This window comes from Balaenoptera ricei, chromosome 17 (assembly GCF_028023285.1).
Source record: "Balaenoptera ricei isolate mBalRic1 chromosome 17, mBalRic1.hap2, whole genome shotgun sequence".
Lineage (NCBI taxonomy): Eukaryota > Metazoa > Chordata > Mammalia > Artiodactyla > Balaenopteridae > Balaenoptera > Balaenoptera ricei.
The window spans coordinates 37,662,857-37,678,022 of NC_082655.1; the positions used below are offsets into that span (position 1 = coordinate 37,662,857).

At 33.1% G+C, this 15,166-nt stretch overlaps 1 protein-coding gene across 11 annotated transcripts in view; it reads right to left on the reverse strand.

The window, feature by feature from the left end:
• Window positions 1–15,166, reverse strand: part of VPS13B (vacuolar protein sorting 13 homolog B) — a 766,991-nt gene that overhangs the window by 673,501 nt on the left and 78,324 nt on the right. For all 11 annotated transcript variants that reach the window (XM_059902238.1, XM_059902239.1, XM_059902241.1 and 8 more), the window contains exons 9-13: window positions 10,001–10,096; window positions 9,404–9,526; window positions 8,789–8,926; window positions 7,741–7,828; window positions 1,310–1,501 (exon numbers count right to left, since the gene is read on the reverse strand). In XM_059902238.1, the coding sequence (XP_059758221.1) occupies window positions 1,310–1,501; window positions 7,741–7,828; window positions 8,789–8,926; window positions 9,404–9,526; window positions 10,001–10,096 (637 nt within the window). The remainder of the gene's footprint in view (window positions 1–1,309; window positions 1,502–7,740; window positions 7,829–8,788; window positions 8,927–9,403; window positions 9,527–10,000; window positions 10,097–15,166) is intronic.

Here is a 15,166-nt window from a genome sequence, read left to right on the forward strand (position 1 = left end):
TCCTCCCCAGCATTTGGTGTTGTCACAGTTTTCTGTTCTAGCCATTCTGTACATACTATCCTAGCACTTATCAGAGTACCTGGCAATGGAGCAGGCATTCAAGCAAGGTGTAAGAAATGAATGCATGAACATATCAAGCACTTATGGCACTATGTTACGTGATTTTACATGCATTAGTCTTTGGAAGTAGGTCCTATAAGCGTATCATTTAGGACAACAGTAAATTTGCTGTGACAAAAGAAAATAACATAAGTGTCAACAAAAACAATGCTTATTTCTCTTTCACTCAACAATCTGAGTCTAGAGGATCCATGGTGCCACCACACTACTGAAGACTTGCGCTCTCTCTCTATCTTATTGTTCTGTCATCCTCAGCATGCAGTTTTCATCTCAGAGTTGAAGCTAGCAGGTCCAGCCCTGCCATTATAATTGCTTTCCAGCAAGAAGGAAGGGAAAAAGAAAAAAAGGAAGGCACACTCTTTTCCTTTTAAAGTCCTGTCGCAAAAATTCACATGAAGTTTTGCTCCCATCCAGTAACCAGAACCTAGTCATATGACTGCATTTGGGAAGTGAAGTCTTTATTTCTATCATGAAAATTTCTACCACAGAAATTTCTATTACTATAAGAGGAGAATGGATACTGGGGAGACAATTTAACCAACTCTATTGCAATAATTAAACTCATAGAGATAGAGAAATGGAAAAATCAGTGATGTTGATTACTTCCTAAGGTCAGTAAGAAGTGGGGGTCAGAACTCAGCCTGATGCCACAGGCTGAGGTCTTTATTATTCTATACTCCCTCATTATACTCTTATGTCCTGCTCTAGAGTGCTTCATTGCATGAAAAGGAAATTTGTGTTTTATGAAACTGTGATAACCATATCTTTATACCGTGCAGAAAATATCAGTCACATAGAAAATTTTTTTTACCAGTAGGACCTAAGTTTTCTTGAATGTTAAATTCATATGCTTAAAACCCATCTTCTTCATGTCTCCTCCTTAGAATCCACTAAAGTGGAAAAATGGTCATATTTCAGGAGTATACAAGGGAAAGAGTATCAAAAAGGTGACAATACAATACTGACAAATGCTGGCAAAAAAAGCACATACTTATGCAAATAATTTTCGAATACCAACCTCTCCCATAACTTCCACATGTAAGTTTACTCTTTAAATTAACAAGTAAATATATGAAAATCAGATAGGCAAAACATACTAAAAACGTTAAGTTAGCAAAATACAACAAATTGGATTATACAGTCATTCAAATCAACTGGCAAGAGATTCAAAATTAAGCCAAAAACAAACCTGGTTTTAGTCTACTATATGGTTCATATTCGTGTTCCAAGGCACAAACAATCATTTTTAAAATTCTATGTACTGCACTGCTATCCAAGCGAAAATCAAGAGGACCTATAACAAGGCTTTTGGTAGACTTTTCCTGAAGTGTTCCCAAATCTTCACTTTTCCCTGAAGAAAAGTCTTGTTGATTTGCAGAACCTACAAGAAGCCAAAATTATATTAACAGGTAAGCATCAATCAGATACACCAAATATATATTTTAATATTTCTCTTATCTTTTTAGCTTAGAGCTTAATGCCTTAAAACCAATTCTACATCAACTGGATACACAGAACTCTGCTGATCTATATTTTTCTTTATGTAGATGAGAGGATATTATCAACAAAAAACAGATGATTTAAAAAACAATTATTCCTGTTATCTATTTAATGTTATAAGATGTGCTATAAAATTGAAATGGTCATTCTTAAAAAATTATTCTCTAAAATCTAATTGGCCTATACCCAATAATTCTATACACAATACTATTAGGTTGACTGGGAAAGGAGACTCTCGAAGAAGTTGCATTTTACTACTATTTTATCTTAGAAGTTACATGGAAAAATTGATTGCTTAAAACTACATGTTCAAAGGCGCCTCGTGAGTTTTCTAATGACCACGGAAGTAAACAATAGGTATTACCCGCTTTGAACTTTTTCCAGAGTAAAATCATTAAGGCCATGCTCCACAGGGTGGAATCCAATTTCCCCAATCCCTTATCTGCCCATATGTCGAAGAGGAACCAAGGCTGTCTTCTAAAGAAAATCTTAGCTCTACCTACAGGTATTTCTCCTTATCTAACCTGTCCACACCTTAGAGATTTGGTTTTAATATATAAATTCACTATTTTAAGTGATAACATACAGTAAATTTTACTTCTTAAGTCTTATGTTTATTCAAACAAAAATAGGGAAGTAAAACTTTCCAGCATTTACTACCTTTAGAACCTAGGAAGGCCCAGTTAAACACAAAAATCCTATATCTACACCTTTTAGTAACTCTTTCAAAAATACATTTCCTTCATTTCAAACAAAGGAGTTCAGTTCAATCTCTAGTCCCAGTACCAGAGACAAAAAAATAATTAAATTTATTATTCATATATTCTTTTCTTTAAAAAAACATTTTTTTAATTCATTTATTTATTTTTGGCTGCGTTGGGTCTTCTCTGCTGCGCGCAGGCTTTCTCTAGTTGCGGTGAGTGGGGGCTACTCCTCGTTGCAGTGTGCGGGCTTCTCATTGCGGTTGCTTCTCTTGTTGTGGAACACAGATTCTAGGCGCACAGGCTTCAGTAGTTGTGGCACATGGGCTCAGCAGTTGCCGCTCGCAGGCTCTAGAGCACAGGTTCAGTTGTGGCACACGGGCTTAGTTGCTCTGTGGCATGTGGGATCTTCCCGGACCAGGGCTCGAACCTGTGTCCCCTGCATTGGCAGGCAGATTCTTAACCACTGAGCCACCAGGGAAGTCCTCATATATTCTTAACAAGATGACTACACGCAGACTTAAATGTCACAAATAAAACATACAAAGTTAATCTTAAACATATTTTATGATACACATAAATAAGAGTCACATTATAAATTAGGTATAAATAGCATACCATTAACATAAAAAAATACTACTTTCCATAGCTAAACCAGACATTTCTAGAGTTACCTGTTAGGATGAGGTAGCTTGAAGATAACCAGAAGGACTCTGGTTGCAAATCAAAATATTCAAAAACAAGGAAAATATCCTGCTTCAAGTCCTGTAGAGGCTATTAGGCTTCTTTAAAAAATGTCAATTTACAAGAAGACCCTTCTTTTAGACATCAGATTGTCTCTAAAACAATAGAAGTCTAGAGGCTTCTATTCTTTTTTTCAGATAATGCAACTTGCTTATAATGCCAGTAGCTTATCTAAAATGTAGAACTGTGACTGGCTTTTAGCTATTTCTTTTCAGCAAGGTATTTACTTGTGCCCACCCTCAATATGTTTGGTCACTCCAGCCGCCTGAATGTTTGGCTATTCTTATTAAGAGTCAAGACAATATCAAGTTAGCCTAACTAAAATGAAGGACTTGCCAGTCTCTCCAGGACAGCCAGAGGCAAAAGAACCTGTACTGCCTACATCTGCCCATACCTTTATACCTATTAATAAAAGATAATTCTTCTCCCTATGTGAAGAGGAATCTGCAAGCTACCAAAACAACTCCACCAACCATCTGTGCTGTCAGTGCACAAGGAACTCTACTTTCATTCGTGAGAACTATATATCCCTATGTGTCTTCTTTTACTAGAAATTCACCTGCTTTCTTTCCCCACTGGTTCTCATTAAAGTTTGCTTGTATTTAACTTATACCTTATGAGTCTGAGTCTCTGTATAAAACCCATCTTTTAAAGAAAAAAAGTAGCTCTAACCCAGGAACTAGAAAATTAATCCTTAAATAGAATAATTTAGGAAACACAAATGCTTCTACTCCAACATTCCCCTAAATTAACACCAACACTCTCCCAAGACATCTGGATTCAAAAGGGCAACGAACCATGATGCCTCTCTCTCATCCTTTTCCTCAATCCAATAACTAAATAGTTTCAATTTTATCTCTATGTCTCTAAAATATTCCTGTTGTAGATTAAATGTTCAGCTATCTACTTTAAGTCCATAAAAACATTTGCAATAACTTCTTAAATAAAAAAAGACTAAAACTTACAATAATATTTAAAGTTATATTAATAAGAAATAATTTAGTTTCTAAAACAGTGAGTGCTTTCAAGTAGCATAACAAAAATGAAATAATTATCAGAATGCTTATTAATATCAAGCAGCAGCACAAGAAACTTATTAACCGAATTTTTCTTTATATGTCATTTTATAATGTGGGTAAAGTACTACTACATCATTTACCACAACAAAAATAAATAATACAAGTTCTTTTTCTTACTGCATTTACTAGTTTTTTACATTAAGTAAATACTATCATGAACTTACTTAAAGCACACCAATCAAATCCGCTTTCAAAATTTCAGAATCCACTACAAACTTTGTAAAATTATTAGTTTAATATGCATTTAGATACCTAAGACAAAATTTAGGGCACTTTTTGATAATTTGGACTACAGAAACAAATAAATGTCATCACAACAAACCAAGAATTTTAGATAAAATATTTCTTTGAAGAATTCAAAATTAACCTCTTTTGAGAATTCAAAATACTTTTCTTAGGTTTATAAATACTGAAAATTCCACAAATTTCTTGTTCCAAGTAATCCAAGAAAGAAGAAAATCTGAACACGGTAGTTACGAATGCAAGCTGTAGAGTTTAAACTAGCTGGGTTCAAATCCCACATAATAGGTGTGTGATCTTGGCCAAGTTACAAAACCTGTATAGGACTGGCTGTTTCCTCATAAGGAAAATGGGGATATTGTTATCTACTTATAGGGTTATTATGAAGATTAAATTAGCTACTACGTGTAGAACACTCAGAAGAGCGCCTTCCATTTAAAACCATTCAATAAATATTAGCCATTCAATAAATATTAGCCATTATCACCATCACTATATTATCAGTGAATATAGATTCACAGTGAGAAACACACATATGAAAGCAGCTACCAAAAAGCAGGCAAAGAACAAGTGAACAGATTATTGGGTGAATGAATGAACACATTTTTAATGTACATGTGACATTCACAAGTTAAATTAACAGTGGAATCTTATTATTTACCAAAAAAAACTATCTGCTTGCACAGCTGAGAAAGTATCTGTGTAAGCAGTAAACCAAAAGCAAGAAAATGATTACCACAAACCTAAGAAGAGCAGTTTCTTCCAGTGAGGGAGGGAGAAGACTGTGATGGAAAAGGAACACACAGGAGGCCAGCAATGTTGACACTGTCCTGTTTCTTGGCTTGTGTGGGGAATACACAGGTGTTTCTATTTCTTTGCTATTCTGTACATAAATGTATAGAACTTTTCTGTTTGTATGTTATGATCTAACATTTTGTTTTAAAAAAGTTAAAGACTAAGATATCTATACAATGCACACTATTCACAGGAATGGAATATGTGAAAAATGCAAAAAGTAGCAAACTACCAGCGTCTCAGGCAGAAAATATATAAGCACCCTAGCAAATATAAATCATGTTTCAATCTTTTAAAAACTTTAGAAACAAATATATACAAATAAAATTTTCAGTGAGAGGTTTCCTTTACTTGATAGGCAGACTACTTCATACTCCACCTCACAAAATACCAAATTCACAGCACATGTGTAAGACATCATACTAAACAAGAGGAAACCTACCAGCTTACATTTGGTAACTACAACACAATAAAAATTTGCAAAGTTCTTAGAACAGAGACTTCTGAATTGTACTTTCATATACAGGTATCCCTTGTTTTTCGAAAGTTAGCTTTAGGCCATTTCACTTTTACAAAAGATCAGTTTCCCTAACCAAAATAAATCTGAAAAGAATTTCCACTTTTACAAAAAAAGGTGAAAATAGCATTCACCACTTGTTTTGCAGCGAAGCATTACAGAGGCAGCACAAACCCCCAGCGTCTAGAGTGGCACCAGCAAACTCCTTCCCCAGGAACTATACTCAGAATCTCAGTATCAAGCCACCACAGCTTTGAACTGTGTCTTTGAGCATACGCGCTTTTCTCAATTTATTTTGCACATCCGTTAACAAGATCTGTCCTAAGGTAACTGCTTCTTCACTTTACACCATTTCGGATTACCAAAGGTTTCATACGAATGCTGTAGTGGAGGAAACCTAACACATACAATTGACTCCTGAGCATCTCCACCAATGTCCACGGGTATCTCAAAACACACCTTTTCCTCCAAAAATCTTCCTTTTGTGTCTCTATGTTCCTTGGTGGTTATCATTATCCACCAAATAACTGAACAGCAAAATCTGATCAACTATTTGAATTTTATTTTTAAATAAAGCAATGTGAAGGCAGTGAAGATTTTAAGCACAGAATTAAACCAGTCTGATTGCAGTATAGATTATAGGAGGGCAAGAGTGGAAGGAGATAGCCAGTAAAAAAGCTATTAGAATCTAGAGATGGTAACAGATTGGATGAGAGCATTAACGGTGAAGCTTAAGAAAAGACAGATTCTAGATAGATTCTAGAGATAAAATTTGACAAAATGTGCTGATGGGTTGGATGCTAGGGGAGAAGTGTGTCATGATTCCCAGATTTCCAGCTTGTGCAACTAGAAGACAGTAGAAAATTCTTCCAGTAAGAGAACACTGAAAATAGGGGAGAAGTAGTAGGTGGTCATGAGGGTTTTAATAATTCAATTTCAACATATTCAATTTTGAGATATTTGTGAGACACAGAAGTAAAAATGTCAAGTGTGCACTGGATATATTTAATTCTAGATCTGAAAGAATAAGTTTGGACTAAAAATACAAATATGGACATCAACAACATATAGAAGGTACTCAAATCCATGAAAACGAATAAGATTACTTCAGGAAGAGTTTAGGGGAAGAAGTGAATCCAGGTTTGACCAATGAGAACACCAACATTTAGAAATCCATTATGAAAGGAGGAAGCAGAAAATTACAGTTCTTTCCTTCTGTTTTCATCTAACAAAACTTAACGATCCTTCAAAATCAACTCCTCTGTGAAGCCTTCAACCCCACAGACAAAGGTAGTCCCCTTCTCACCTGGACCTCTTTTAGCTGTCTGTTTACATTACTGTCCTTAACATGCTATATTAGAATCACTTATTTAAGTGCATAAACACTACCTATTGGTTTCTTGAGAAATGCTTTGGTCTCCTTTGCATTCACAATATCTAACTCATCCCCTGAAACAAAGAAATAATTTATCAAAATATGAAAAATTAACAAAAAATGGTGACCCTATTTTGACTAAGTTTTCAATATGAAAAAGGCTGGAATAATAAGCACAACACAGTATAGTTAAATTTCTGAAATCGTTTGATTACTAAAATGAAACACATAATAAAATAATAAAAGACTGTGTCCATAGTTTCTAGAAGAATATATTTCTATTTTTCTGTTTGAAACAACAAACTCCTTTTTTAATAAAAAGATGTATATAACCTTCAAAATGTATTTAATACAGAAAAGGAAATGTTTATGCTCTTTGACAACTTAATATGAAATTTGATGTATCAAAATTTTTAATATTTGGTAATATTAGAACTAATTCTAGTTGATTATACAAAAATCTTTTCAATCAGCTGCACAAAGAAAGGACTAAAAATGTTAAGAATCTAAGAAAATTCTAACATGACATTAAAATTAAACCATTCCGCAAAGTAACAGAAGGTAACTCTGATGTAACAGAGTACAATCAGTCAAGGACCAATTGATTCTGAAGAAGTCTTTGTTTCTGTTGTTCAAGGAAAAGCAAACATAAAGGAAAGAAACCAGTACCTTTGCCACTGGTGTTCTCCATTGTATACAGGTAATCCATGTAAAAAGCCCCGAACCTTTGCATTCCAGCTATCTCAGTGTATGTCTCCTGCCAACAAAGCAAAGCAAACAGAACATACATTGTATAGAACAGACTTTTGAGTTTAAAACCTGATAGATCAAGAATCAGACATATATCCTTATGGAGAATGTGTACCAACTCATAGGATTAGCAAAACAGAAAGAAGAACAGAGGTTACACAAAGAATTGGCTTCTAAAAAACGTAGTGTTACCTCTACTATGGACCATACAAAAGGACATCTATAATTCTACTAGACAATTTGACCACTTTGTCAATAATGTCTGGTTAATGAATACCTACAGTGGAGTAGGGCAGTACGGTCTTGACCTTTATCACCATCACAAAACGGTCTAATATATACTCTCAAATAGAGTTAATCCTTAATATTTCAGTACACTTATGTGAAACAGTTCAAACACTAAAAATATACTAAAATATTTTTAAATGTATGTTAATTATGCAGATAAAAATTAAATTCTTTACTTTCAACTATAAAAGTAAGTCTGTACAATCAATGTAAATTATTGATTCTATTATACTAATCTTCAGGAACTTCTTTTGAGTTTTTAAATTTATTCCATAAAAAGTACATTAAAAAAAAAAAAAAGTACATTAATATAATCTTACATGAAAAATTCAAACACTACATATAGTAAAATGTGAAATTCTTCATTTCTTTTCATTAATCCCACACTTCAAAAGTAACTGAAATTAAAAGAAATAATTCTACATGTTTCCTCCATGACTATTTTAACAGTAGGGAATGGATAAACTAACAGTGGCTGCATGCTATATAAAAGTAGAGATCTTTGTGCACTCCTCAAACCTCTCTAGATATAGAAGGCGGACAAAAATATGCTAGATGTTTCAATAAACAACTAGCATTCAGAATATATTACTGGAGAAGAAACATCAATCACAAGTATTCACACAAAGTGTCCACCCCAGCACAACCTAGAATTTGGCTCAAATATATATTCTCTGACCTTATGATTAGCTGCATCCAAGATAAATTCTGCATGAGTACCATTATTTTCTGGGCTTCGGTAATCAAACAATGAATTTGTGAGGTATGTCAAACCTTTCATATTCAAATTTTCACCACAAATGAAAAAACAGGCTTCCTGAAAATAAATGCAAAATTTTTGAACAGGAGAAAAAATCATTAGACAGTTAAAGAAAAGAAAACCTTGGTTTTATAACACCAATTCAGCAGTCAATAGAAATCACACTACAACTTGAGGTCCTGTAAAAAGACAAGGCATGCTGCCTCCATTTTCACTGCCTATTTTGGCAAAGAACATTTTAACAAACCAAAGAGGAACTCCAAGTAGCTGCCATAAACAAGAAAGAAGAAACATTTATGAATTGGAAAGTATTTGGAACTACTGTCGGTGTTAAGTACTACCAACTTTCTAAATTCCCCTGAGCTCTATAATTTCTTACAGGGGAAAACAGTAAAGTTCCCCTCTCAAGCCAAAGATATATGTAGTCTAACAGATTTTTTGGTATGGTTAAACACTTCAATAAGCACCTCATTATCCCTGCATTCTATCCAAAAAAAAAAAAAAAAATGGAGGAAAGGGGAGATTTTGACTTACGGTTTCACTTCTATTCATACTCTCTTCAAAATCTTTAACACCCATAATTCCTTTAAGGCACATGGCTCTGCAACCTACAAAACCAATCTGGCAATCAAAGAAAGGCTCTCCCATCATAAGGGCCTATAAGAGGAAAGGAGATGTTATGAACCTGAATTTCAATAAAAATGTTACAAGCTTTCCTTGTAGAATTTCTAAATTAGTTGAAACATCTTTAGGATTATGACCTTTCCAAATTTATTCTCCTCAGATCACACATCCTATTAAAATAAGAAATATCTTACTTGTCTCTGTATCCTCAAACCTTTGTATCCTCAATGACTGGCACTTCAAGAACATTAATCCACACATACATATGAGCACACACAAGTCAAATGACAAAATGAAAGAATAAATTAATGTTGCATATTATGGTAAAATCTTTGTTAAAAAATAATTATTTCAATTAATACTACTGATCACTAAAATAGAAATATAAAGCTATAAATACATTTTTAAATATACTATTTATGATTTTGAAAACCTGTATTTATTAAATATTAACCTTAAGGACCATTACAAAGATTTTTAAAAGTATATTCAGTGTTGATGGATTACCTCAACTGTAGTTCCTTCTTGTTCCCAACACAATACTTCTTTAGATTTTACTTTTTGAGGGCTGTAATAACTACTCTCAGCTTGCATTTCAGTGAGCTATGAAACAATATAAGAATATTAAGTAAGTCAAATTAGTATTAAATGGCAATAAACTGTCATTACTATGATGAATTGGTGGAAACAAGGCCAATTTTAAGATTCGGGAAATTAAATTATGAAGCAGGAAAACAGGTGCAACAAAAACAGCTGTAACAGATTATCCATGGTATAAAGTTTGAATATGCTAGTCTAATAAGTTCATATAGAGAATATAAATACTCCTTTTTGTTAATAATATTGCTTAAAATGGTGAAAGCTATGTAGCTATAACAGTCCCCTAGTCATAAAATGACTCATATATTCTGCCAAAAATTTACATATATTTTAACATCAGTTCATTTTACATTCACTAATATATTCAATCAGGTTTAGTTCAATAATTTATAAGATTTCTACCTATTTGTAATCAAAAAGAAAGCTGTGAAGGAACACAGAGATTCAACAAAACTTTTTTAGTTCTATGAGGGAGGCAGATTCAAGGGCTTTACTTTCAAAGTACATCATCTCACAGCATGTGTCACAGACTCATTCAATCGTGCAAATACTCACTGAGTGCCTGCTAGATAACAAGTACTGATACAGATGCTGACAAAAAATATATATATATACTCTTGCTCCCCTGAAACTTACAGCATATTATTTCTACGTATCCAAAAATTAGATAATTTGATTTATTTTTAAAAGCTCCTTTTCTAAATGCAATGTGGTATCCTAGTTTGGATCATGTTACAGAAAAAGGTCATTATGAAATTAAAGTCTGGAATTTAACAATAATGCACCAATGTTGGCTTCCTAGTTTTGACAAAAGAACTGTGATAGCGTAAGATGTTAATAAGAGGGAAAACTGGGTAAGGAGTGTATGTGAACTCTCTGTACCATCTGTGCAACTTTCCTGTAAATCTAAAACTATTCCAAAATAAAGATGTTACTTTAAAAAAAAAAAAAGTATTCTGCTCATGTTTGCTAATGATTCAGTGAGCCTTATTCGTGTGAAATGGATATATTCTTCAAACTTAAATGCAAAGTCAAAGATCACATTTAAAAAAAAAAAACCAATATTTAACTTAGGTCATATAGAACTTATTGAACTGAAAAGCTGTAATTCTAAGCATGATAACCTCTTTATACTGGGAATCAACTAATTATTCTCATTTTTTATACCAACGAGTTTTTATATAATATAAGCCTTTATTTCTTGGATGCTTCTAGAACTGGTATACACAATGTTATTTCAAAGTACAGTTCTATAATCTAAAATGCTTAAGTAAAATTGAATATTTTAAACTTGATTGCCCTTCAGCTGTCTACAATTATTGTAGAAAAAAAGCAATTAATTGATTAAAAGGACTCAAACATTACAAGAACAATTTTCAACATTATTTTTTAAATGCTACATTTAATTTGGCATGATTTTTGTTGGATTGATATCAACTGTTCAGAATGCTAATGTAGAAACATGACCTTATTTTCTGACCAAAATATGAACCACAAATTAATTCCATACATTCTTTAAACCCAAGCTGAACAATAATTCTAATGTTTTCCTCCAAAATATCAACATATTTCCCTTAGAGAAACCTTAGAGAGACATAAATGTTTCAAATTTTTTTTAAAGATATATTGACTAATGACAAATACTACCCCAAAAGTCTATAAAAGTTTTGTATATAAATGCCTGTTTTGACGGACTCAGTTTAATTACAATTCTTCTCATCAGTGAAGTTAACAGAAATGTACCAGAATAATTTCAAATTTAAAAGTAAACATGTACAAGTCACCAGAAAAGATAGTACTTTACTAGCAATCCCTGACTTCCCTCAAAAACTTAAATTAAAAATAATTTCACTTGGATCATCTAAAACTGGCAAAACATCTAACAATAGTTGGCAACAGTTGGCTCTTTATTATACATTTAAAGGGTTTATTGTTTTATCATTTTTATTTTGCAGATTGACCCATATCCCTTTAATTTAAACAAAGCTAAATCAGTGAATTTCAGTTGCAAAATTTTTAATAAAATAAAATAATAATTTGTTTCAAAAATTCAGAAATAATAAACAATGGTGTCAAAATAGTAGAAGTAATGTTTACATTTTTTTATCATTTCTGCCCCAAACTATTACCAAAAGAAAAAATCTTTCAAGCTAATCAAGCCATGACTAAACTTTTGTTGAAACTTATTGTCTCTATTTTTTAGCTTTTGTCAGATTAGAAAATATGGAATAATTTTAATTAGAAAAATCTTTAAAGACTATTTTTAAATAGTTTTAATCTACCATCTGCTACAGTTATAAATTATATAGCTTTACTACTGATTGAAAAAGTTTATTTCAAGCAGTTAAACAATCTAAGCTAAAGTAAAAACACCAGAGCAGAAACTTGATTTTTCTTTGCTACATTTCCAGTATGTAACAGTTGCCTGGAATAGTACCTGTAATACTACTTCACAGGTTGGACACATGAGTTTATCTTTTTCAGAAAAATGCCTCCATAAAAAAATAAACCCACAAAGACAAATAAAATCAAAGAAAAAATAATCTAAAAGAGGGTCCAAAAATTTTAAAAAACGGTAAGCAGATAAGGAGATGGGTAGATGGATAGATGATGGATTTCTTCAACAAACATTTATTTGTTGAATATGTACCAGACAATTTCCAAGAGCTGGAGACACAACTGGTCTTTTTTAAAGTTACCACTTACTGGGTTTGGAGTACTATCAAAAAAGAATAGCCACTATCTTCTGAAAAGGTTATTATTCCTTCATCTGTCTGATGGACATCTAAGTTGTTTCAACTTTTTGGCCATTGTAAATAGTGCTTTTATGAAGACTCAGGTACATCTATTTCCTCGAGTTCAGTCTTCAATTCTTTTTAGTATATACCTAGGAGTGTGATTGTTTGGTCATATGATAATTCTATGTTTAACTTTTTGAGGAACTGCCAGTTTTCCACAGACTACACCATTTTACATTCCCACCAGTCTTCCCATTTGTTTTTAACCAACTCCAACTACAATTCCACCAGTCTCAAATCTCTGTTCCAGTCAAAATCACCAGTAATTTCCACATTGACAAATCCAATGAATCCATTCTCACAAATGACCTACTCCCTCCACTATAAAACATTTATGGCACTTAGCTTCCAGACAGGCACTCTATTGGTTTGCCACCTACATCACTAGTCACTTATTTTCAGTTTCCCTCACTGACTTGTCCAAAACCAAACTCCTGAAATTTATCTCAAACCTAATCCTCTCATAGTATTGCTCATCTCAGAAAATCAGAACTCAACCCTTCCAGTTGCTCAGGAGCCTTCCATGGATCTTCTTTATTTCATTTATGTCAATCAATAAAATCTATCAGGAAGTCCTGTACTCTTGACCTTCAAAATACATCCAAAATCCAATTACTTTTTACCACCTCCACTTGCTAACACCCTAGTCCAAGCCATCATCATCTCTTGCTTGAAAATTGCAATCCTCTCTGATCTCCTTACTTCTGCTTTTGTCCCTTTATAATCTATTCTCAACAGAGCAGAGCTGATGCAACTTAAAACATAATTTGGATCCTCCTATAACTACTATGCTTAAAATTGTCCAAAACCTTCCTATCTCATCCAAGATTAATGATAAAGTCCCTAAAATGACCTACATGGTTTCACAATTTATGGACCTCTCCCAACCCCATAACCTCTCTGACCTGATTTTGTACTACTTCCACATTAGCTCAATTTTCTCTAGCCCCACCGGCCTCCTTGCTGTTACATGAACTTTGGGGGCCTCTACATTTGCTATTCCTAGAATGTTCATTCCCACGTATCTGCAGAGCTTCCTCTTTTGCAAGTCTTTACTGAAATATCCACCTCCCATTAAGGCCTTCCCTGATCACCCTCTTTTATTTATTTATTTTTTTAATTGGAGTATAGTTGATTTACAATGTTGTGTTAGTTTCTGCTGTACAGCAAAGTGAGTCAGTTATACATATATATATCTCCACTCTTTTTTTGATTCTATTCCCATATAGGTCATTACAGAGTATTGAATAGAGTTCCTTGTGCTATACGGTGGGTTATTAGTTATCTATTTTATATATAGTAGTGTGTATATATCAATCCCAATCTCCCAATTTATCCCTCCCCTGCTCTTTCCTCCTTGGTAACCATAAGTTTGTTTTGTACATCTGTGACTCTTTCTGTTTTGTAAATAGGTTCATTTTGCAAATAGGTTCATTTATACCATTGCAAATAGGTTCATGTATACCATTTTTTTAGATTCCACATATAAGTGATGTCATATGATATTTGTCTTTCTCTGTCTGACTTATTTCACTCAGTATGACACCTGATCACACTCTCTTTTTTTTTTTTATATATACACACACACATACTGTTTATTACATATATACATATGGTTTACTACAGGGTATTGAATATAGTTTCCTGTGCTGTACAGTAAGACCTTGTTGTTTATCCATCCTATATATAATAGTTTGCATCTGCTAATCCCAAACTCCCAATCCATCCCTCCCCCGTCTTCCCCTTGGCAACCTGATTGCCCTCTTTTAAACTGCAAAACTCCCCTCCCATTTAGTGGAAGCATTCGCTATTCCTCTTTCCTTTTCTTTTTTCTACATAACCCTTATCATCAACGGGTATATTATATATCTTATTTGTTTATAATAACAATTTACATTTTAAGAGGCAGGGATTTATATCTCACCTGTTCACTGTGAACTCCAGAGACAGAACAATGCCTGGTACATAGATGGCACTAATATGTATTTGCTGAATGAATTAGATACTGTTCAGGAATATTAAATGTGTGATAATACTACTATAAAAAGTCAAGAAATAACCTAAAATTAAGTATGGGTTATAGCTGAGGGGCAGAGAAGACAATATATGATCAAAGAAGAACATATACTTTTTAAAATAAAAGGATGTTCACCTTATTACTGTTTAACCTGAAAACACCTATTATATAATCTCTTTTGAGAATGTATTTTACATGCATTTGTTAGTGGAGGAAGTACTCAAAGTATTTTAAACAATGCTGAAAAACAGAGTTAGA